Source organism: Manis pentadactyla, chromosome 5 (genome assembly GCF_030020395.1).
Source record: "Manis pentadactyla isolate mManPen7 chromosome 5, mManPen7.hap1, whole genome shotgun sequence".
Classification (NCBI taxonomy): domain Eukaryota; kingdom Metazoa; phylum Chordata; class Mammalia; order Pholidota; family Manidae; genus Manis; species Manis pentadactyla.
The window spans coordinates 89,021,590-89,047,773 of NC_080023.1; the positions used below are offsets into that span (position 1 = coordinate 89,021,590).

Genomic DNA, 26,184 nt, shown 5'->3' on the forward strand with positions numbered 1-26,184 from the left:
TTGGGTCATCCAGTGCTTACAATCCATTGATTGTTTGCAGTTATGGACAGAAACCTGATTTTTTTAATACAAGGCTGTTCAGGCTGACAACTGCCTCATCTTTGAGGCACTGTTTCCTCGCTGTGCGGCCGTGTCACACCGGACTGCTGTTCCTGCCCAGACCCTCTGCTGCCTCACACTTTCTGGCTTTGCTTTTGCTGCTCATTTTGAATAAAAGGCCCTTCACCCACCCACCTGGTGAATCGCTACTCATCCTTTAAAATTCAGCTCACATTGCCTCTTGCAAGCCTTTCCTGACATTTTTCCTACTCCCACCTCTCTGCACAGAAATTCTTTCTTCTATATTCTTTTAACATCTTGTACACCTGTCACATCTGTCTGTGTCACAAGACTGTACACTATTTCAGAGCAGGTACTGTGTAAAGAGCTCAAAGTCTAATGGGGGAGTTAGATAAGAAAAAGAACTGTATAACTATGGTGTAGCATGATGTGTGTATATATGAACATAAACACATACAAATAATTTATGATAGAGCTGTGCACAGGGACTTAGGAAAGCACTGAGGAGGGCTTCAAACTCAGAATGAGGGTCTAAAGCAAATCTTAGAGATGGAATGTTTAAACTGGGTATTGAAGCCTGTCTAGATGTTATTTGAGTAGGCAAGAGGAAGAATAACATCCTCAATGAAAGCATCGAGGTATTAGAGAGACAGAACTTCCTGGTGACTGCAATTAGTTGGTATATTTGTAGATGTGATTGGAAATGAGGCTGGTGAGATAGGCAGGAGTCAAGTCATGAAATGCAGTGTTGAATGAATTACTATGATGAGCCAAGTAAATATAATGAGTCAGTGACTGAGTGTGAGGAAGAGAATGGTGTGGTGGCAAGGTCCCTTTCATAGCAGACTGGGTCTGGATTTGAAGTCCATAGTACTGGAGGTGGGAAGACCATTGGGCCATCATTTGTTTAACCAATCCCTTGTTGATGACGTTTAGGTTGTTTCTGAATTTCTACTTGAGGTTCTTCATCAGATAAATTTAGAAGAATTAATCAATTAATGTTTTTCTTTAAAAAAAGGTGACAATTGCCTCACAGTCTGTGAGTCTATGTATATAGAATTGATTCTATTTTTAGAATAATATGTAGCTTATTTCATAATACATCAGTGATCCTTTTAAACATAGGGATTCTGGTTGCTGAAAGAAATGATAATGGCTACATTAAAATTTTCTGGCCTTTTGAGATGATTGCTCAGTAAGCCTGCTCAAAATTAGGGCATTGTCTCCTCAACTCAAACAATTATGTTAATTTTCACATAAAAGAAATACATTAATGTGTTTCATTATATTCTAATGAATTATTTATTTATATAATCTGGTGTCTTGTAAATTTCCTTTCTTGAAAGAAGATTTTGGGCACCACTTCCTTTCTGAAACCTTTGCTGAGTTTCATAAACCTGTGTAATTGATCACTTCCTTTTGTGTACTCTTTACATACATCCATAATTAAGACATTTTTGTTTACTTCTGTCTCTCCTTATTGGCACTTTACCTACTTGAGGATGAGGACTTGATATCTTACTGATTTTCATATCCTCATTTCTTAATACAATATCTTAGACTCTGGAGTTTTTCTTTGTCATCCTTACTATCCTCTTGATAGCTAGCATTTATTGAGCTCCTACTATGAGATAGCTACTGTTCTAAGTGATTTTTTTTACTTTCTCATTTAACTCTTCCAACAGCTCTGAGCAAGTTCTTTATGCACCAGGTGGGTTTACTATTTTTAAGTAAAAAATGGTAATGCTCCCAGCTTCCTCTGGTTCAACCTATGATCTCCATTTTAGATCAGGGAGAAGCTACGTGATCTGGATAGGTCCCACATTTCCTAAGGGACAGAGATGGGACCCTGGCAGTCTTAACTCCAGCATTTGTGCTCTTCTCTAGAGCACTGAAAGTAACAATGGTTCACAAGTAATAATAGCATATGCATATTACCCTACTTAAGTTTATCAATATTTCCCATTTTTATAGTAGAAAAATTTTAAATCCACAGGTGGGTTGAAATTATAGGAACAATGAACACCTCTATACTCTTCATCTATAACTGTTAACATATTATACATTCTCTTGCCCTCTCTCTCTCTCTCTCTTGCTGAGCCCTCTGAAAGTAACTTGCAGACATAATGGCACTTTGTACCCAAATACTTCAGCATGCATCTCCTAAGATCATGGACATTTACCTATAAACCACAATATTATTATCACATTTAAGAAATTTAACATAGATAAAATAATATTATGTAATAAACAGTCTATATTTAGATCTCCTCAATTATCCCAATAATTATTTCTATGGATTTTTTTCTTTTTATTCCAGACCTGGTCAAGGATCACATGCTGCATTTAGCTGTCTGGCCTTTTTTTGGTCTCCTTTAACTTAGAACAGTTCTACAACCTTTTTCTTTTTTTTTAATACTTTCTGACAGTGACATTTTTTCAGACTCTGGATCAACTGTTTGGTAGAATGTTCCACAACCTAAATTTGTGGTTTTCTCATCATTAGATTTTAATAATATTACTATTAGCTAAACCTTTTTTTTTTCAAGAATATTACATAGGCTATTATATTATGATATTCCCATTGCACACAATGGCACTTTGTTCCATTATGGGGGATGCTGTCTGATCAGTTGGTTAAGGTTCAGTCCACCAGATTTTTCTACAGAAAGGCACTTTCTTTTTATAATCAGTGAGTAATTGTGGGGTGATACCTTGAAACTGTTTGAATATCATGTTCCCTAACATACTTCCAACCAGTGAAAATTTTAACACCTATGGGTAATTTTTGCTCAGATTAATTATTTCAATGGTGGTTGTAAAATTGTGTTTTTCAAATTCTGTCATCCCTTGGTCCTGTTTGTTGGTATTCTATAAAAAGAAGCTCTGTCCGTTTATTAGAATCACTTTGGACCCATGGATTCTTCTATTATTCAGTTATCAGCTACTATCCTTATTCTTCTTGGTCCTCAAATTATCCCAAATGTGGTCTGGGAACACCTTCAAGCTGGCTCCTGTGTTCTTTTTGCATTTCCATCATTCTTTGAATACATCCTTACTTTTTGTTGCAGCAAAATATTTCAGCCTCCCAGGCCCAGCTCTGATTCCTTTTATGGTGGAATGGTATTTAGAGATGAAGATCTGGGCGCTAGGGATGCTCATTGCTACTGTTAGCCCACTGAAAAACAAACACAAAAAACCTACTTCAAATAAATGATAACGGTTTCTTAGGTGTTCTTAAAGTCTCATGTGGTATTGATCTAAATTCTACTCTTACATCACAATGGAAATAGAAAAATTTTAATCCCAAGTAACCTGAAAATGACAGCACTCTTCAAAAGATGATTTTTTTTTAAGAGGAAAAGAGCAGCACTTAATTATGATAAATAAAAGTTGGCTTGAGGTACACAGATACTGATGCAGGCACTTACTCTCTCTAGTCTGCTTCAGGAATTACAAGTGAAATGGTGAGAGATGAAATGGGTACTTGGGGAATATGTCTAACTTGGATGTTCCCAAGGACCAAAATAAAATGGTTGTCAGACAGCTCCTGGAAGACATTATATAGACCAGAATCCCTTATTTATTTTAACATTACGGTCTTAATTATCGGTCGACTGATTGACTTAATACTTGAATAGATAGTTTACTATTCATTTAAGTTCTTAATAAAAGTACTGTTAGATAAAGTATGAGAGGAAAATATAGATGTAGCAACATTTCAGAAGAGATAATCTCTATTCAAAAATGATTCAGAATCTGGGATTTATACAAAACAAACAATGAATAAAGAGATTATTTAATGTGAAATATTCTGGCAGTGTTTTTAAAATTTTCTTAAGTCTATAATGATTGTGTTCTTCAACTTTTTCTTCCTGCAAATGTAATGTAAATACCTTTATGCCATTAATCATCACTGACATTCTCTACCCCTCCTATCATGTCCCGCCTAGTGTTTTTACTATAATCTCACTCTCATTCCTTCCATGTCCATTCAAAATGCTAGGCTTTCTGGCCTTTTCTGAGCATTAGAACTAATGGAATGGCATGGAACTGGGATAAGAAGTTTTTACTGAAACTGGGCAAGTCACTTAAATTTCTGTGGTCTCCCTTGTCTACTGGTCAAATGAGAGTAATGTCTTTTTCTCCCTGCTATATAAGGCAGGATCAATTTAATTAGTCCTAGAAAATGGTTTTGAGTTTTGTATTGCTAAAAGAATTTAACAGATAGTATTTTACAGAGAATACAATAAGAGGCACTTTCATACCAGTTTTTAACTACACCAGGAATTTCTATTTAAAAATAGGATAATTGACACTACATCACAGACTATTGGGAAGGCTGAAGATCTTGGAATCTGTAGGATTCTTCCCTCTGGATTTTGTTTTACCTATGCTAGGGGATAGCTCCAGGCCCTTTCCAGTGGTTCTCTGGACAAGCCTGCCTCCATTGCTTCCATGGCCATTAACACAGCAGTGAGTCGCGTGTCTCTTTCAGCCAGTTGTCTCCCATGGCCAATCGCTCTTGAAGAAGACAGTCCTCATCATACATTCCTGTTCCCCTCAAATGAGTTTGTCATGTCTGAGTTCTCAGAGGCTTGTTAGATATAATGAGAGCTCACCGAGATCCCCCAGTTCTGCACTCATTTATTCTTCTGCCCTACCCTTGCATACTTCTTTGTCACCTTTGTCTCAAAATTACATATCCTGGAGGACAAGGTTCTTTGTTCTGCTGTTAGTGGTGCCATGTCTGAATAGGAACATGGTATAGTTTGCTAAAATTACAAATGATCCTTAGGACTCTGAAGACAATCTTATATACATTAAGAAAATCCTTCTCATGTTCCCAACAAAATCTGAGATTGAGCTGGCCTTTCCCTAGCCGCTCTTCAGAGCCACCAACTGCTTGGATGTATCCTTATTTGCTCAAATGTTGACACCAGACTCTCAGTGTGAGTAGTTTACATGAGATAAACAGAATTGATACAGAGTTTAATTTCCCCTAACATATTCAATAACTCGTTACTTATATTTGTGTCAGAAACTCAGAACCCCAGTTACACCAGTTAGGATAAGTTCGTAAGAGTAAAATTTTAGATTGCAGTCAAACAAGAGATTTGGACATAAGGCATGAGAGAGCTATGTTTGTTTTGCCAGTTGACACTTGTTTTTCTAGTGTAAATAATGACTTAGAGGTTATTTTAAGAGCATGTTAGAGATTATGCTGCAGGAATGTTAAGTCTGAGTGTGATTTTCCCACTTGGGCTTAATCCTGGTGTTGGATTTTGGGGGAAAAAAAATTGTCATCCATCAGCTATCTATGATCTGACTTGTTTACTGAGCTGCTAAACTGTATGTGAGACCAGACGACGGTGGACTATCAGATACAGCCCAGACTTGTCTAATCCATGGCAAGGTCAGAGAAACAGTGCTGCCTTTTCTGATTAACCTTTAGCACCAATGGGCATGTTATTTCCTCCAAATCATGTACCAACTATTTTTTATGATTTTAGAAGACATACTAAAAAATGGACCATTTATTATCATTTTTTCCCTGACCTGCTTATCCACAGCGGTTATAAAAGTTGGTGTTCTGGCTCCTGGAGTAGGTTTTCAAAAAGTAGACCAGTTTAACAGAAGCTGGAATAATTTTTCTCTAGTTTCAAGAAGGATATGTAGTTTTCAATCTAATCTTTAGATTCAGAAATGAAGCTCTTTAGGTATTTCTAAAACCATATGGTGTAATAGGAATAAAATAAATTTGACAGATTGCATTTCTTTACTAGGATCTACCCATAGTATTTCTATCCTAAGTGTGCATCCAAGGAAAACATTTGCTGGCTTGATAATAAACACAGATTAAGTCCGATTCCATAGCTTTGTGCTCAAGGATAGTTAAGAATTGTATTTGGCTTCAAGTAACAGTGACATAAAACCAGTGCCCTAAACTGGTAGGAAGGCAATTTAGGGTTAATATTATGACTTCTTGCTCTGCTCTCTTCCATTCTCAGGTTTACCTCATGGTCATAAAGTGGCCCCTGTATGTGGCCTGACTTCTATATTCCAGGGAAGAGCAGAGGAAGGCATACAGGTCAGGCCCCATCCAGTAACATTTGTTCACATTCAGTTGGCCAGAATTTAGTCACTTGGCTACCCACATCTGTCAGGGAACACAGGGAATGTAGTTTTCCTTTGCTAACAAGTCCCCACTCCCTAAACAAACAAACACAAAACCTATTCTGTTTTAAAGGAGAAGGGAAAAATAGATGTCGGTAGGCACCCAGCAGTTCCTGCCAGCAAAGCCTTTGTGATTTGCCCTAGCCACTCTGTAGGTCTCATCTGCTGTTCTAAGCACCGGACACGGTGGCCCCCCAGAACACTTGGCACTCTGGGAACCCCCTCCGTTATCCTTCCCCAGGCTTCGCTCACATCCTGAAAGGCCTCGGCTCCCAACCCCACCAATAGTCTGAGCCTCTTCGGTCTACCTCGTTGCTCAGAGCACATTTCCTCAGGGACCTTTCCAGGGCCTGCAGGCATTGTTATTATCTGCCCCTCTCACCTTCCTTTTTTCATCTCCTCTCTGTCATAGTTCTTGTTACTTTTCGGCCAATATATTTTGTTTTCACAGCTAATTTTTCATATCCTCAGTGACTTCTCACCCCTCACCCCACTCACCTAGTGCAGCACGCTGTATGTAACACATGTTCAATGTTTGTTTACTGGGTTCATTACAGACCTAATGCCAGGAGGATAATGGGAGAGAGAAACTCTTTGGTACAACATTTCTCAAAAGGTTTTGTTTTGGTGAGGGAATAGAGTCGGCTCTCGCAGCACCAGGTCACCCTCCCGTCCCTAGCTGGTGACTGACACACGGCTGTTGGTGACTTCAGGGAGCAGCCTGCTGGGTAGAAGTGCAAACCGCAGTTAGTTTGAAAACGCTGATGCCCTTAAACGTGTAAGAAACTTGAATAGTACTAGTCTCTCAGAATGTGTGCATTTGACGTGCCCGGGATTAGGGCTCTCCCCTGAGAACAATGAGAGAGGGAGGGACAATAAGCGCTTCTTCCTCCACAGTGCCTGTGAACACTGTGCACGGGCAGCCATCAAGCTGGTCAGGGGCTCTAAAGGCGGGAGGGCCTGGGTGCCTCCCGTGTACTTGCCCCATAGGTGTCCTCTTCTCCGCATTACTAAGTGGCACTTTGTCCTGTTTGGGGAGGTATTTTCCAATTCCAGTTGCTTTGAAAGGTTGGTACCTTAGGTGGTGCTTTTGATTTGGGGATGCAAGCTCTTGTGCCCTGGGCTTGTGTTCACATATAAACATTATGGTTCATGGAAACCTTTTTCTTTAAAACAAAATGATTTAAGTTGCATTTCTTGGTTATGCGGCCTAGAAATTACATACAAACGATTGATTTCTGGACTTGTTTTCGAAAGTGCATATAAACCATCTGCTAGGTGTACAATTGACTAAAGAATACTGTCGGAGGCCCTCCTAGATTGTGTCTTCTAACAGATCTAAACAGAATTGCTGCCCTTTGAATTTCATGCCATGGTTAAAGTTAGATTTTAAGAATTTTCCAAGTCTCTTTCTCTTCTATTTACACTCTAGAGTCTGCTCATCTTTTCTTTCCGCAAGCTTTTTCAATACCTGCTGAGCAGCACTCCCTAAGGATTAGTACTGGTACAGGGTCCAGCTGGGGGGACAAAAGGCAGGAAAGGCCTGCCAGTAAAATTGGCGAATAAGCCCTGTCCAGTGCCAGGCGAGGGAGGGGTTAGTGAGATGCCAGTGAGGAAAGGTAGAAACACCAAAAATGACGTGCATGTCAGTTTCACAGGCACGTTAGAGTTTTGAAGGAAACAATGTTTAAGAATTGTCAAAAGAGACTGGGAGCAGATCCCAGAGAAGAAAGGGAGCCTGGGCTAGTATGGGAAGGAGCAGGTGGCAGGCATTCAGAGTTTAGAGCCGTTGTTGGCCCTGTTCCCCCTGGTCCTCGGGACGTGCTGCTCTTCACTCAGCGGCCACTGCAGCCTGTCTCCTCCTGGCGCAGACACAGTGACGCCCTCCTTGTGGCAGCGGGACACTTTCTAGTCCACCCTGTGTATCACCACCAGGCAAAATTCCCAGAATTTTGCTTTTTATCAGGTGATTCTGATGATGATAAGTTTCCAGCAACTTCCTGTTTCCTATACATAAAGTACATATAGGTCTGAAATGTACAGAGCATCATCACCAGATGCCACTGACCTGTGATTGTCTACTTTATGTTCTTCCACTAGCATTTACCTATTTCTTTAGCTTGACAAGCTGCCTCAGTGTCCCCTAAGTAAATGATGGTCCATTTTGCTGTATAATTCTACTTCACATCATCTTCTCCCTTCTCTGTCTACCCAAGTTTCAAGATCCAACTCAAGTCTCTTCTGTGAGGCTTTCCGTACAAATCTATATGGCTATGCTTGTGTGAGGATATCTTCACAAATTTCATATGTGCCACCCATTTTGCTCATAAGTAAATGTTGTCTTGAATTGAAAACATGTGATTGCTTTGTCTCTTCATCTTGATTGTGAGCTTTTTTGGACCAGTGATCACGCTATGCAATGATTTTTCTTCTGTTGTAGCATTTGGCATAGCACTGTGCACATACTTGGTACAGAGCAAGGTCTCTCAATCTGGCTCCATCCCATTCTGGGGTGGGTAATTTGTTTTGGTTGGGAGCTCTCTGAGCATTGTAGAAAGTTCTGCACCTTCCCTGTATTCAACCTGCTAGATGCCAATAGCACTTCTTCCCAGTGTGGCAACCCAAACTATTTCCATTTATGCCAAAATATCCCCAGTTGAGAGTCTCTGTTACAAATAGAATAAATTCTAACCACTGTCTAGGTGGGAATGGAAGACGGTAAAAAGCTTTAAGTGTTGATTTACAGCATTTTGGATTTTTGAGAGAAGACAAAATTAACTCAGTTGATGGAAGATAGTAAATGTAAAATAGAACTTTCTCCTTGCCGTGACAGCCCATAGGAAGGCCAGTACAGATTGATGAGCACCTGTGCTGCACCTTAGGGCTAAGAAAGCTCAAGATGATGGAAGTGGTCTTAAGCTGAAGTTCCAAACATACTGAGTTTTAGCTTTTAGTTCATTCTGAACTGTTTCATATTAGAAATACCATTTCCAATAAAACAATAATTCTAATGTTTATTGGAAATTTATCTGGAGTTTATACAGACATCTCTGGAATAAGAGCTACTTTTTGAAATGTATTTGAGAGAATGAATATGAAATTATGATTGCAGGTTATTGTAAAGTTGTGACTATTGACACACATCAGTTGTGTTTACTCATAATTTTAGATATTTTCCTCCTTTTTTTGACTAGAATATTGTACTCAAGTTTAGCCAGTTTTGCAGCCCCATGTGATACACACACATAGCACATACAAGTGAGTATGAGAGAGTGTGTAATCTAGACAGGGCTGACCACTCCACAACACACTGATACTGTATATTTCTGCTACTCTGTTGTAAGTTCATAGTTATTTTCTTTTATTATCGAACTAATGCTTGACATAGACACTATACAGTTAATATGCTGCTGACCTAGAAATGACGCATGCTCTTTTCACAGCTGTGTGCCAGCCACAGTGCAAACATGGTGAATGTATCGGCCCCAACAAGTGCAAGTGTCATCCTGGATATGCTGGGAAGACCTGCAGTCAAGGTAGGCCCAGATGGACAACCAGGGCCCCCCTCTATTCCTGCCTAATATAAACATTTCAAGTTCTTGTTCCAAACCACGTTTCCATGGCTATTGTTCCAAAATACATGAGCTACCATTTTGCTAAAAGATAACAAGATAATAATGGTAAATCTTCTAAGATTTGTTTCATCAGAGAACAAGTAAAAGAATTTCATTTTCTTATTCACTGATAGAAATTTAAATGTATTTTGAAGAAAAGAATCACAGCATCAGTAATGTAGAAGCCTTACTTTCTGCTACTGCTGGTTCTTCAACTAACCAGTTGGGAAGCGTTGGCAAGTTGTTAGTCTCCTTGGACCCCAGTTAGATGAAAGCCCTTTATAATCCCAGTCAGGTAGGAAGTTTGAGTTGAGATTTTGAGGTCCCTTCAAACATGGAGCCTTTGGATTTTTTTATATTACATTCCCTCCAACTGATCTCAGTTTGCAGGGTTCCTCTGAGAAATAAAGATTTTGACTCACTTGGCTAGTTATTTTAAATTGGCATCAGTTGCTTAGAAAAGCAAACATTTACTTAGCACTCCCAGTGCCCAGGTACTTACATACTATCTAGTACTATCTATTTTCACCACTACAACATCAGGAGGTAGAGTGTTACTGGGATAATTAGTTATAAATAATAACATTATTATTTCATTTTTCATTTGAAAAGATATGAGGAATATTAAGCGTCTTGTCCGAGTTCACAGAATTAGTTGGTAAAGACCTAGTATGTCAACCTAGAGCTATTGTCTATATAATTCCTTAGACACCTTAGCACCTTAGACAATCTCTGACTCTACCAGTTTGGTTTTGGATGAAAAAAGTATCATTGGAAATATTATCCTCTGACTCATGCTAGCAAGTCTGATAAGGCTTGTTTTTCAAATTAATTTCAACCAAAAAGTTTCCACCATTAGGAGTAAAAAAAACACAAATAAAGGAAAGTTAGGGTTAGGTTTCACTAGAAAGTTAGGAGGATAAAAGAGTTAATTTTTTGCTTAGTTCTTAAGTTAAAGTAACACCCGCTATCATTCTGAATGTCAAATGAAACAATTCCATGGATTCTGACTGTCTCATATGTACTTACTTAAGCTCCCTCATCAGATGCAGAAAAGATTCTGTTGAAACACTCCTGTTCTTCAATATCTGATACTCCTTGAGGTGTGTCATGTAAACTCATGATTCACAGACTTTTCACAATAATCCAGAACACTGATGTTTGAAAATAATACACAATTGTCCCTGATCAGATGAAATCCATGCTAGTGAAGTGGGGCATGTCCTATAGTAGGACAAGCTGTTATTCTAAAACATGTTCTATCTTATCTGCTATTTGATTGATAACTGAATTTTTATAGTATATCTTGTAATACAACAGTTTTAACTTGAAATTTACTAACCATACCTGGATAGTACATTTGAAGTAAGTAGGGTTCTTATTATCTCAATTTACTCTTTTAAAAATCCGTCTGCTTCTCCTTCCCCCCTAAGTTTGCAGGTGGCAGTGTGCCTGGCTTTGATTATTGGGTTGTCAGTGTCCACCTGAGTCTTGGGATCTCTCTCTTTTTTTCTTCAAGTAGTGAACATAAACCATCAGAGGTTTCATTAATATGTCAGCACCATAAAACTTTGTTGTCCTGATGCCAGGAATTTCTACAAAGAAGGTTATTGTAAGAAGTCACATTGAGGTTGTAGAGAAATGCACTTAAATTTATTTGTGCATCAACTTTAATGTGCTTCAAAGACACTGAAACTATCATTGAAACAGGGCTTCATCTCTGAGTGTCCCTTAGTTTCAGAAAACCAGTTTATCACAAGTTTTTTCTTTTAATATGCACTTGTTTCTCTAAAGAAAAATTGAAATGTATGGAGCTGAAATTTTGCCTTCCAAAACTATATTCCTTCAGGAAAAGAGGATTTCATTAGCAGCAAAATAGGATTTTATACCTGCAAGAATAGGGCTGCCACTAAAATGTAATTTCAAGTCCATCTTGAATATAAAACTGCAGCTTACAGTAAACTTTGTGTTTTAATCATCTCTTTCTTTGCTTTCCTTACCAAGAAAGCAGTTGTGGCACATTCCTGATGGAAAGATCGATGCTTCTGAAGGCAGGAATCCTTTGTGTGTGTCTCTGATTTCTGGGTTACTGAAAGCTGTATTACAGTGACATGCACATCAGTGCACATTAAATATTCATTAAATGATAAATTGTTTCATATAATGGTTCTCAGACCTGAATGCCATAGGAACGTAGAAGAGTTCATGGAGTTTTCCAGTACAGGACCTTAGACAATCTCTGACTCCAAGGACTGGGGGCCCTCGTCAGGGTGAGAGAGGCTGCTGTGGAGGGAGCTGGGGCAGGGAGAGCTGTCGGGAGACCCCCAGACGTGTTATTAGGGAAAATTGTCTGTCTGCTGCACAGCAAATTAATTCAGACTATTTCTTTCTCGATCATACATTTTAATAAAGTGGAAAAGATGCCTTAGAAGCATGGGAAATCAAACTGGTTTCTTTTTTCTTGGGGAGAGAAATGTCAAGAAAAGATATGTTTGAAATAATTTCACAGAACTGGTAATCAACTTTCGATTAAAAGTAGGTTTTGGTATAAGGTAAGTAGTTGCTAAAAATTTTGTTGTGAGTTGTGTATTATGAGACATAACCCCTTAGAGACATGCTTGGCAGAGGGAACAGCTTGTGTACATGACAAGCGCTTAGCAAGTGCTTTTAGCACGGCCTGAGGACCAGCCAGCATAGTAGGGCAAGCCCGCTTGGGGACTGGCTTAATTCAACAACCTTGTTATGAGATGAGTGTGAATCTGCTGGTGGTGGCTTGCTCATTTCTCTGAGTCATTTACTGGATTTTCTACAGCTAATCATAGGCTTGGATTGATCATGAGCATACCCCAGAAGGCCCGTGGTTCACAAAAGATGTGTACCTAACCCAAGCTCTGACAAGATTTGTTTTTTTCTACCTTACCTTTTCTGGTAATTTTATTCATGCATATTTTTCCCCTCCTTGAGTTTCTATACCCATACAAATCCTCTTCTCCCTCAGTCAACAAAGAATACTATTACAAATAATAATCTTTTTTATAATTTTCCCACTAGGTAATGATTTTTAGCATTTAATATGTCACATTATTGTATATTTTTGAAAATGAATGCCATGTGCTTTGAATTCACAGTGTTCTCTGTAATAATTTCAGAAGAAACAAGTTATAAATTTAAATTACTAATATTTTGACATGGCTACTGTTTCATACACTAAATTCCTCATCCCAAGAAAAAAAATCAGTGTCTGTATACGGAACCAGATGGTAAACTTTGATGGACCAGTTAAATATGAAAGTTTATTGTTTTCCTTAGTACAGCAGTCTAAGTGCTTTTAATATTAAGGTAGTTTCTTATAGCCTTCTTTTTTGAAAGATGTGTAGGTTTAATCCCAGAAACCTATGTTCATTTAATTTGGAAATTTAACTGGCTGTTAATACTATGATAGTCTTGAAACACGATGTGGTTGCCTCTTTAACTCTACTTTTGAGTCTTACCCATCTTGTAATATTTTGATAAGCTAATAATGGCAACAGTTAATATCATTAGCAGGAAGCTTCTTATGTATATTCTAATGAAATCTGACCTAAATGTAACATAAGTTCTTAAATTTGAATTAAAAGAATGATGATCTATCATAGTATTTATTTAAACTTTTTACGTGAATCATAAAGTTGTGCATAATTTTGGAGTATTGTAAATTATCACACAACAAAATAATACAGGAAAAAGTCTTCAGTTGGTCATTGAAGACCTCCATGTCACTGAATAGAGCAGGTTGATTGTAATCAGTTTTTGTATAATCTGTTTTTTGAGTTTTCTTTGTTGATGTCTAAGACCATGCTTTTAAAAATGACCATCTTTCTTTTTGCGGATTTTAAAAAATATTGGTATGAGAATGATGAATTGTTAACTTACCACAAATATGTATTCTTAGGAAGCAAGCTTTCAGTGATGCATTTTAAGGAAAATAGAAATTAAAATAAAAAAACGAGAAGAACTGGAAGTGAAATTTTTAAAGTAGACCATTTTTTTTTGCACTCCACCACCTTTATGTAATTGTTTAATATATACTTATAAAGATTTTTAGGGCTAAAAATGACAGTTCGAAGTTAACTCTTATTACCTTCTCCCTGGTGTGAAGACGAACACTTCTACCCAACTCCTCTTGACCAAGGCAGTGAGCAGCCTCTTTTCCAACCCCTGGATCATCAAGCCACAAGTTTACCTTCAAGGGGTGAGCGTGCATTATGTCAGGTGGTCTGCACGGCTTCCTGCAGTTATGTCACTTCTTGCACAGACTAGCCCCCAGAGTGCCCAGCCTTCAGCATCCTGAGCATGTGAAGCAGCAGCAGGAACTGTCCCCTGGTGCTCATTCTCTGTGCTCTGAAGAACCTAGTGCCTCCACTGTCCTTTCACTGCACCAAGTATCATTGCTTTTCTTTTTCTTTTCTGGGTTTCAAAATGTTTTCTAAAAATCAGATGGTAAAATAACTTTTGTTTTCCTATGTAGGTAAATTTAGGAATTCCAGAGCAACTGAGAATGGCTTTTGATGGCCATTGCTAAGTCGATTTCAGAAGTGATGAAGTCCTCTTCCTCACCATCATATTTGGGTCTAGAGTTTTAGGTTACCTGGAAATCAAACCATACACTAGCTTCCTTCTTTCGGTGTACACCATGTAGAAGCAGAAAGCCTAGGCTCTGGTTCCAGGACAGCTGTTACATAGCTGTATGGTTATGAGCAAGTCATTTAATGTGTCTGGGAATTAGCATGCCAGCTAGTAATAGGAGGAGAGTTATTTCTGCCCTATTTGCCTACAGGGCTAGTGTGAGAATAGGAACACCAAAAATATTAATGTCTTCAACATGCTGGAAAGTTTTGTAGAGAAATTAAGAGGCAGCATGATTTTACAGTTCTTCTAAAAGACTTTATCCATCACTCTTAGATTTAGGAACTTAGAATGACTGAGTTAAAATAATTTAAATTTTTAATTACTGTTTCTCTGTTGATAGAGAACTTAATGCATTTGTGTATCTTCTGCAGAAAGAATTGGAGCAATGGGATTACTTTCAGAGTCATTGATAATTTAAAGAATAAAACTTGTGGCAGTTGACATACCAACATCTGTATGTTTACAACCTCCACCTTAGTCAAATTGAATGTAAAAGGTTAGACTTCTGGGGCATTGCTCAGTTTAAGCATCAAAAGAAAAAAATGTCCAAATGTATTAAATGAGTGAAAGATTATTTTACTTAAAAATCCACTGGGCTGTCTTATTCAATGATTCGATTCTAGATTTTTCAAGCTACTTTTCAGTGTCTGCATGCTAATAAAATTTCTGATTCTTTTTTTCCCTGAAGTGTAATCCTATGCTATGCAGCTTGCATTTTTGTTCTGGACCAGCTCCTTTCTCTCTCCCTCCTCCCCCTTCCCAAGCTCCTGAGTCCACCAACCTGCTCAGGTGTACTCCTGACCTGTAGTAGATGCTCTTTAAAAGTTGTATACCTAATGATTAAAGTGTTTGAAATGTAAGTGTTTTAATTGTGAAATTTAAGTGGTTTTGATTTTTGTATATGATAGAATTCATTAATTTTTTAAATATAAGTTTTCCTTATAATTCATAGTATATCATAAACTTCTAGAGAAAGAGTAAGATTAAAGTAAATTGAAAATACTAAAGTTTTCTTTCCCAGATTCTTTCATCAACTTTGAAGACTGATTTGAGAGAGTGCAATCAAGGAGAGTTTTCATGTTCTTTATATTGTTCCATTTATTATTATTATAGGAGCATTTACTATAAATTGGAAATGTCATTTTTGAATTTCTGGCTTAATTTGATAGTAACACAAGTGTTACTAGGCCTTTAGTCCAAGAGATTTTGGAAGTAGCATGAATTAATTCAATTTTATAAGGCACTAGGTCAATAAGAAAATAAGGTGTAATAATCATAGACTAGAAATCCTAAAGTAAATTGAGAAAAAAGTTCATCACTAGGACACCAGATGTTTTTAGTCTTTTGAAGCTCCCTGTTTTAGCAAGAGTCAGATATTTCGTAAATATTGATAATTGTGGATTATTGTGGAATCCTATTTCATAACTTCTGCGGTGCTGGTTTGGAAGGGTCACCGTGAAGTTTTTAGGACACATGCCGGTGGCAGACGAGCAGGGATGGCAGTCGCGGGGGCAGTCACAGCCGCCAGCTGTCAGGCAGTATCCGCTCCATTGCCAGCTGTTAAGAGTAAAGCTTCCTCTAATTGCTTTCATCATATTTGGATACTTATGTGTCAGTTTAAGAATAGCCCCAACAAATGTCTCTGCATTCACCCACCACGATGCTGCACGCTGGTTTCTTTTCCATACTATTCCACGGAGTGAATCCCAGAAGCCCTTTTTTTTTTTTAATCTCAACTGGTTTTTCATTTCCTTTCAATTTCACTATTCATAACCTCAAAGTGCTTTTTCCATGGGAAGGAAAGGAAAAATTTGAATTGAAGACCACCAACAGCCCCAGCCTGGATCCTGGAGACTCTCAGAGCAATCTCAGAGGGTCCTTTATTGACTAAGACTGGAGCCGCCTCAACTGGGCTTCAGCTTTAGTCCATGGAGAGGGTGTTGGAAGAAATTTCCATCTGTACATGAGCTGCCTGGAGCTATAAACATCTGGCCAGTTCCCACCAGGAGCCCACAGAAGTTTCTATGGCTCTTTAAAAATAAACCTAAGGTTTCTTAATTAACACATTTTACATCCATTAATATCCTTCCTTTGAGATACAGAATTCAGTCTTGCTCAATGAGTTTGTTGTTCTGGTCTTATTTTTGCGAGTGCAGAAAAACATAAAGCCTTTCTCTAAAAATGTACTCAGATTTAAATACTATTTACTGTAACATCAATCAGGGATTCCAAAGCCAGGTGGGAATTTCAGGGACGTATTAGGAAGGATAATTAACTTCTCTTAGAACATGAGAAAAGATTCCATGACTAATTTTAATAGGTACTGAAATACAAGGTAGAAGAATATGAGTGGAGTGAATCTCTTTCTGTCTTTCCTCCCTAATTTTACAGTTGTACTTCATTTTAACAGAGAGAGAAATCAAATTTTTGTTGATACTATAATCAAAAAAGCAGATTCTCTGAGGACATTTTTTTTTTGAAGTATTTTAAAATCTGTTGCTATTTTGAATGCCCTCAACTGGGCAGAAGACAATAAAGTGGAAAAGTGAAAAAAGTATAGGAGATGAAGAAGGTATCTGGTTTATTTATTTAAACCTCCCAGGCTTCACCTATTTAAGGATCTGCTTACAGTTGTGTTAAGGTTAGAAAAAAGACCAAGTTGGAAAACCAGTAAAATATGAAAAAAAAAATTTAGATGCAATAATTATTTGGTGGTTTTATAAAACAAGGTAACTTGATGGTTTAGTTAAGTAAAATATGTAGATTTCTAATAAATGAGGAAGATGGATCTAAATTTATTTGGATTCAATTAAAAACACCTTGCAACTAGATATATTTCTGATTTGATGATATGGATTAGTAATTAAATTATACGAATCAGTTGCTTATGCTGGTAGTTCTAGACAAAATAAACATGTGGGTATATTTCTTTTTAATGAAGTCTATATTTTGGCATTACTATCTTAGTATTTATTTGCTCTTATGAATTTTATATTCACTTGAGGCAGTGTTAAGCTTGGGCTGGAAAATTTTTATAATGTGAAGTCTATTAATTCATTTCCTATTGGTATTTAAACCCATAAACCAAAAGTACATAATAATAATCCATTATGCATCACTCCTTACTTAGTATTTCCATATGCCTTTCTTAACTGCTGAATGAATGTAAATATGTGGAAGGGTCTTTTTTTTAGTTTGTTTTGTGACTTGAATGCATAATTAAAGGCAGAAAGAAGTTTCTTCTTTACTCTGAGATTAGTATAGAATCTCTGAGATTGAATGAGAAAGCACCCAACAGTGATCATTCTAATTCATGTAGCTCTTAACCTCTGAAATTATAGCTCTGGGGGAGAAGGTTGAAGCAGTCTAATGTTTTAAAATTCATATATTGTAAACTAAAATAGGCTCATATGATCGCTTTTTTTAAACGGAAACAGGAAGAAATGGGAACAGGATGATCACATAGTCAGGAGTAACCCTAGTAGGATAACCCAGATATTTTGAGGATATTGGAGTCAGACAGATGGAAGAGCACCTCCACCTAGGCGGAGGCATATGTTGCTCTTTCCAGGGATGACACGTAGGCATGTGTCTGTGAAGTGACTCTTCCTAACTGTCCTTTGTGGACAAAGATCACATGTACTGTGTAATTTAAGCTCCAGGAATTCACACGGCCTTCCCATGGTTGTAAGGCTTTCCCTCACTTCTGATAGAAAACCCATGGATGCTCCTCATGAGACCGGTATTAAAATTAAGTCAGCGTGAACAGGCTCCATCTCTTACGTAAATGATGGGTTACTATAGCTGACTGCCTTTTCTCCTTCATCCTGCAATATAGAGAAGTATTTAAAATGAGGTTGAGTTGTGAGATGGTCTCATTTCTCGGCTCCACCCCCTTCTTTTCAGATCTAAATGAGTGCGGCCTGAAGCCCAGGCCTTGCAAACACAGGTGCATGAACACCTACGGCAGCTACAAGTGCTTCTGTCTCAGCGGGTACATGCTTATGCCGGACGGGTCCTGCTCAAGTATGTCAAGAATCTTAACTGTTTTACAAGGGCTTTGGGTTTGATTTCATGTTGTGCTCTGGTGTGTGTGAAAGCGGCCTCCCAGGCCCTCCTGAACAGGATGTGAGCATGTGTTTGTATGTGCGCCTAAGGTATTGAAAATCAAAATAGGAGCTGCCCATTATAAATGTCTAACATTGTCTCACCATGGGTGCCAATGTGAAATTGATTTGGAAGTGCAATTTAGAACAAGAATTACAAAACTAAGTGTATTTTCCAATGTTTTTCCCAACACATTTTTCCATGTCTTCTATCTGGGCATAGAACTATTCCAGCTAGAAAAACATTAATGACTATTTGAGGACCATTGCTATCCATAAGGATGAATATTAAACTATTTGCTCGTAGAGAATCCATCAAGTACGTTGATTAAAAATGAACTATTCATAAATACCTTCTCACTTCATTTTCACCTTTCTTTACAGTAGTCTAAAGACTAAGTTCTCTTTTCTAAAAAAATATAGTTCAAATGAAAAATTATAATAATATGAAAGCAGATTACATGTGTGTCTTTGTAAGAAAGAAATGTATGGTGTTTCTTATTACCATTTGGATGTATTTATAACATGGACAATGCCCTGATACTTTCTGCAGGCTGAATTGAGATTGTGTTTATATGATACCCAACCATTGATGACTTGATTTTGATTTTTTACTGAATTATCTGTTAAATTATTTAATTATCCATTAGTTAATTATAAGTTATCTCTCCCTAACTGGGTTGCATTTTATAAAATAAAAAAGATTAGCTAATATTATTTAGCATTGCATATTTAGCATGGACATTTCTGGAATGGGGTGAGTTCATGTTTAATAATGTGCCAAGGATGCTAGAATCTTCTAATGCTGTGGAAGTCAGTGGGAAATCTGCTATCTCTGGGGAAATTTAAAGGGAAGTTGAGAAAGTTGCTTTATGTTTTAAGACCATCATTTACCACGAGTAATCTGGAAAAATACCTCAATCCTCAACTTTCTGGGCCACTGGAGAATTTTCCAGATAATCTATGTGAGCTAAGGTATTACATTTGTCTTTTAACTCTTCATCTTCAAATGCATTATAAAGATGTTCCCCAGATGATAACAGCTGGCTCACTTTTTAATCCCTGGGGGAGGAAGGCCTTTCTGTGCCTCCCCCTGTTTCTGACTTTTTTAGACTGTTGGATGATTGAGGCCTTTTCGTCTTCATTGTTGATTCAGTGTCACTGGTGTAAAACCAAGTAAAAAACACAGTTATTTCAGTTACAAAATTTGTTCTCTATGCTTCTAGTCAGCCAGTCACTCTTTCCAGGTGCCCTGACGTGCTCCATGGCAAACTGCCAGTATGGCTGTGATGTTGTCAAAGGACAGATCCGGTGCCAGTGCCCCTCTCCTGGCCTACAGCTGGCTCCTGACGGGCGGACCTGTGTGGGTGAGTCATAAAGCCAAAATTGCTGTCAGCCCCTTTAAGATAAAAGAAGAAAGTGAGGATGATTGCAGTAAGGAGAAAAGGCAGTCAGATCAGGTAATTAGCTATCCCTAGAAGACAGCAGATGTCTTAGAAGAGGACCGTTCTCTGTGAGAGGAACATGGATTCCTTGTTTCGCTAAAAATGAGGGGCAGGAGGAAGCTTCAGGCAGAGGAAACCACACGTGCAAAGCACTGACGCCTCAAGGAGCACAGTGTTCAGGGAAACTGGAAAAGCTCAGGATTTCCAGAATGTGAGAGGCAGTGAGTGACAAAGCTGAACAGGTAGAAGGGGCTAGACTGTAATTATTGTGCTAAGAGTTAGAATTTCTTCCTATAAATTAGGGAGGCAGTATAGGATTGCAGTTGCGTCTGGGCTTTGATTTCAAAGCTGGCTCTGCCATATATTTGATATTTAACCTGAGGCAAGAGACTTCCTGTCTTTGAGCTTGAGCTTCCTCATCTTTAAAATGGGAGTAATGCCACATAGACCATCATGAGGACTGAGTGAGTTGGGCAGCGTACCTAGCATGTAGTAAGCACTCAAGGAACAGAGATATTAAGTGATTCAAGAGATTTATTGAGTACTTTCTATTTTGTAGACACTGTGCTAAGGGCTAGGATACACAGCAATGGGCAAAGCAGGCAAGATTTTTATTTTCACAAAGCTGATGTTCTAATGGCGGAGACATAAAAGAAACAAATATCCAATAAAATGACAAACATTGCTGAGTGTTAATATGAGGTACTAGGAGAGAGAAAAACAGAAAGGGTCTATTTTAGAAAATGGATGAGGAAAGCTATAAAGACAGACCCTGACCACTGGCCATGTGAAGAATCAGCTTGCAGGACACAGCAGGGAAAGAGAGGCTGGCCTGAGTGAGGTTTTGAAAGAAAAGGCCGGCACTGAGTATGAGGGCCGGTGGCTTGAGACACAGTCAGCAGGTGAGGTAGGTAAGAACTATTGCACAGCCGTCAAGGACATGGTGAGGAATGAGGATTTAATTCCAAAAGCAAGGAGAAACAGTTGAAGAGTTTTAAGTACATGGGTATAGTCCAGTCTTATGTTTTAGTAAATCCATGTTCACAGCTGAGTGGGAATGCTTTGGAGGGGTAAGCCGGGCCCGAGAGAGTCTGTGTGGAGGCTTTTGCGGCAGCCTAACCTGGGGACAGTCGCATGGACCAGGGTGGTGGCAGTGGGTGAAGAGAAGGGTAGGCGAGTTCGGGCCATTTTTCAGAGGTAGGGTGGGCCTGGTGATCGGGGGTTCTGGAGAATAGGGCTGTCAGGGGCGGCCCGTGTTTCTAACTGGAGCGACGAGGCCGGGCGTAGGTGCAGTGTGTGGGGACAGGTGGGCAGGAGGAGGATGGCTGGGTGAGGAGGAGTTAAATTTGAACATGTGGAATTTATGTTGCCCATGGGGGCAACCCACTGGGTAACATTTCTGATGAGCCACTGTGTGCCTGGCGACCATTTGCTGACAATCATTTATTTTAAAATCTACTTCACCTGAACATGCTGTTGCTCTTCCTAAGACAGAGCTGATTTACGTTTCTAGATGTTGATGAATGTGCTACTGGAAGAGCCTCCTGCCCTAGATTCAGGCAGTGTGTCAACACTTTTGGGAGTTACATCTGCAAGTGTCACAAAGGCTTCGAGCTCGTGTACATCGGAGGCAAATACCAGTGTCACGGTAATGAGCCCCTGCCACTGCCTGCGTTTCTTCTGGTGGCGGGGAAAAGGTCTCTTAATTGTGGTGACAACTGGAATGTCAGAGGGAGGGGAGGGTACTGGCAATAAATTAAACAAACAGAAGTCCAATTCAGCCACTGGTAGTTCTGAACGCACACACATTTATTTCTTCTGTTTATCTGCTGATTCTACATGGGCCTCCACACTGCCAAAAAATAAAAACAACCCAACATTTTTTTGAACCTGTGTATGTTTTGTAAGCCATCACATTTATCTTCCAAAGAGACCTCCTCTTTTCCTACTCTCCCGTGCAGATATCGATGAATGCTCCCTCGGTCAGCACCAGTGCGGCAGCTTTGCTCGATGTCACAACATACACGGGTCCTACAGGTGCAAATGTAAAGACGGATACCAGGGCAACGGACTGAGCTGTGTGTGTGAGTAATGCTTGTCTCCCAGCTTGAAGCTCCAGCAGGAAATACAGGATTACACACAGGATAAGGAACGAGATTAATCACCTAAGAGTGTAATGTTCATAGGTAGTAATATTAGTCTGTGCTTTCCACAAACAATAAAATCACAGGCTCAGGTATTTTTAAAGACCAGTATTACATTCTAATCTTAAAAGCCTTCAATTCCTTGACTATAATCTCTCAATAGCTGCCCTATAGGCAAGAATTCAGAGAGCCATCCCTGAGAATTTGATTGCATTATAGTCAGAAATAACTGTGTTTGTTGTTAGCATTAGAATATAATGGTGGGATAATCTGAGTACATTCTATTCAGATTATTAACATTTTTTGTTCCTCTGTTTTATGCCTTCTAATTCTACTACTAAAAAAACCATCCCCATATTTATTTTCTCTAGTGTTTCAGAAGTGTTTTGCTTTTTAAATTTTTATAAGCTCTGTTTGGAGTATGGCTGTGTTCACAGATGAACATGAAAAGAAACACCCTCCCAGATAAACTTGCACAAACCAAAGCTATAATTTGGCATACATTTTGTGTAACAGTAGATAATTTTTTAAATTTCTGGAGTATTTAATGGAAATCATGAGGTATAAAATTATGAGGACTAAAGGATTTTTGAAGGGTCATGTAGTCATACTCCCAGTCTGGAGTGTATTGTTCCAGGAATATTAAATATTAATTCCTTTTGGTGAAGATAATCAAGGAAGAAGATTCCACAGATGATCTTGGTGATCTCATGTTTTCTTTTTAAAAAGCAGTTGTATAAATTAGGAAGGAGGAAGGGAAACCAACTATGGAAACAACATGTAAACATTTAAGGAAAATGTTTTTGCATGCATCAAATTTGCATAAGTGTGGAAAAGTATTAGTCTTTAGACAATTCTAAGTATGATTTTATAATACACATGTACCATAGGGACACTTAACAGATTCTAAATGTACATTTCTCATATTTGAAAAAACAGAATGTCTCTGTATTTTAAAAATCTCATTCATTGTTTCTACTTTACAAATACTTAAAACTTTGTGTTTCAAGTAATACATATTCATTACAGAAACAATATAATTTTTGCATACATCCTTGGGATGGATATATGTATATGTGCAAAAAAGTACATATCATATACACACACATGTTTGCTCTTCAGAAAACAGCATCACATACAGTAGAGGAGTATTCTGAATGAAAAGTAAGCCTGGCTGGCATGAGTTCATTTTGATGGTTTGTTTTTTATGTTTTGATGTTTCACTTTACAAGGAGAGATGTTTACATACTAATTTAAATCTTTTGATTCTTTTAGATATTCCAAAAGTTATGATTGAACCTTCAGGTCCAATCCATGTACCAAAGGGAAATGGCACCATTTCAAAGGGTGATGGAAGACACAATAATTGGATTCCTGATGTCGGAAGTACTAGGTGGCCTCTGAAGACACCATATATTCCTCCTGTCACTACCAACAGGCCCACTTCTAAACCAACAACAAGACCTACACCAAAGCCAACACTGGAGCCTCCCCCGCCCCCTCCCCCACCCACAGGGCCCAGAACACCTCTACCACCTAGCCCAGAAGGACCAACCAGCAGACCGACAACAGCAACCCCAGCTGCTGCTACATCGCTGAGACAGAGTACAGTCGACAACAGGATACAGACGGATCCCCAGAAACCCAGAGGAGATGTGTTCAGTGAGTCATATGTTAGCACATTTCTTAGGGTTTTTTCTAGTTTTATGGAGGTAATAATTGACCTACAGCCCAGTATAAGTTTAAGGAGTACAGTATAATAGTTTGACTTACATATATTGTGAAATGGTCACCCCAGTGAGTTTAGTTAACATCCATCACCTCATGTAGACATAACAGGAAAAGAACTATTCTTTTCTTTGTGATGAGAACTCTTAGGATTTACTCTTAACCACTTTCATATAAATCATATGGCAGTGTTAATTATAGTCATAAGTCTGTACACTACGTACCTAGTACTTATTTATCTTATAAGTTGAAGTTTATACCTTTTGATCACCTTCCTCCAATTCCTCCTCCCCCAAACCCCTGCCTCTGGTAACCACAAATCTGATCCTCTTTCTATGACTTTTATATTGTTTTTTGGAGTCCACATATGAGATGATACAGTATTTGTCCTTCTCTGTCTGACTTATTTTACTTAAACATAGTGCCTCAAGATCCATCCATGTTGTCTCAAATGGCAGGATTTTTCTCATTTTTTATGGCTGAATAATATTCCATTGTGTATATATGCCACAAGTTCTTTAGTCCATTCATCAGACATGTGACACTTTGATTGTTTCCATATCTTGGCTCTTGTGAATAATGCTATGAAATTGGGGGTAAAGATATCTTTTTAACATAGTGTTTTATTTCTTTTGGACATATTTCCAGAAGTGGGATTGCTGGATCATATGCTATTTCTATTTTCAATTTTTGAGGAACCTCTGTACTGTTTTCTGTAGTGGATGCACCAACTTACATTCCCACCAACAGTGCACAAGGGTTCCTTTTCTCCACATCCTCACCAGCTTTCATTATCCCTTGTCTTCTTGATAATAGCCATTCTGACAGGTGTGAGGTGATATTTTGTGGTTTTGATTTGCATTTCTCCAATAATTAGTGGTGTTGAGCATCTTTTCATGTACTTGTTGACCCTTTGTGTATCTTCTTTGGACAAATGTCTATTCACGTCCTTTGCCCATTTTTTAATTGGATTGCTTGTTTTTTGTGCTGTTGAGGTGTAGGAGTTCCTGTATATTTTAGATACTAACCCCATAGCACATATATTGGTTTGTAAGTGTTTTTTTCCCATTCCACAGGTTATTTTTAATTTTTTGATTCTTCCATTGGCTGTGCATAAGTTTTTGAGTTTGATGTAGTCCCACTTGTTTTTTGTGATTTTGTGGTTTGTGTTTCACTGCCAAGATGCACATTAGAATTTTTTTCTTTTATTTTCTCCTAGGACTTTGAATGACTTCAAGTCTTTAATCCATTTTGAGTTATTTTTTGTGTGGTATAAGATAAAGTTCTGATTCATTCCTTTGCATCTGATATTCATTTTTTCCTACTGCCATTTATTAAAGAGACTGACTTTTCTCCATTGAATGTTCTTGGTTTTCTTGTCAAATATTAGTTGACCATATATATTTGGGTATATTCCTGGATTCTTGAATGTTCTGTTGGTCTATGTGTCTGTTTTTATGCCAGCACCATAGTGTTCTGATGACTATAGCTTTAGAATATAGCTTGAAATCAGGAAGTGTGATGCCTCCTGCTTTGTTTTTCTTTTCTCAGAATAACTTTGACTATCTGGGATCATTTCTGTTAGCACAGTTTTAATAAGCTCTTTATGATGACATTTTGGCCACAGTGCATGCTTTGAATAAGAATCAAACTCATAAACAGAATAAGGTGTATGGAGTGTAAGTCATATATCCCTATTGCTAAATACTGTAAAGAGTGTATATACGTCAGCTAATTGGGTAAATAAGAACATGTGTAGAAATGAAAAGAATATCACAAAGTCATATAGTAGATCACAGCTCCTATCCAGTGTGAGAACTTTCCTTACTCAGATTTATTTGAAAATTCCCAGAGATAGGGGACTTACTATATAATGTGCCATTTAACTTTGAAGCTAACTGTTCATTCATTCAATCAGTAAACATTTTGAGTACATTTTAGATTGCCAGACCCTGTACCAGGCATTGGGCTTACAAAGATAAAACAGAAAAGTTTATAATCTGGTGGAAATGACAGTCACCTAGAAGATAACTCTGATACTATGTTAGTGAAAGAGATTTGTGTAGGACTTTATGGGAGTAGAGAAAAGAGGTACCTAGTCTTTCAGTGTGAGTATGAGGAGAAGGGTTCCTGAGTGAAATGGGGCAAAGAGGGTGAGAAAAGGGAGGCCTTATAGTTAATGGGGACAACACAGTAACAGAACAAAGGTAGGAAGCAGTACAGCATATGCAATAAATTGTCA

The 26,184-nt window shown here is 38.2% G+C and overlaps 1 protein-coding gene across 6 annotated transcripts in view; it reads left to right on the forward strand.

Annotated features, from left to right (window-relative positions):
• The window catches only part of NPNT (nephronectin), a 74,603-nt gene that overhangs the window by 18,704 nt on the left and 29,715 nt on the right, over positions 1 to 26,184 (forward strand). For 3 of the 6 annotated variants that reach the window (XM_057502504.1, XM_036907116.2, XM_036907119.2), the window contains 7 exons: positions 9,681 to 9,773; positions 13,990 to 14,082; positions 18,426 to 18,545; positions 19,873 to 19,992; positions 21,584 to 21,718; positions 22,032 to 22,154; positions 23,490 to 23,876. In XM_057502504.1, the coding sequence (XP_057358487.1) occupies positions 9,681 to 9,773; positions 13,990 to 14,082; positions 18,426 to 18,545; positions 19,873 to 19,992; positions 21,584 to 21,718; positions 22,032 to 22,154; positions 23,490 to 23,876 (1,071 nt within the window). The remainder of the gene's footprint in view (positions 1 to 9,680; positions 9,774 to 13,989; positions 14,083 to 18,425; positions 18,546 to 19,872; positions 19,993 to 21,583; positions 21,719 to 22,031; positions 22,155 to 23,489; positions 23,877 to 26,184) is intronic. The other 3 variants (XM_036907120.2, XM_036907121.2, XM_057502503.1) reach the window with 2 other exon arrangements.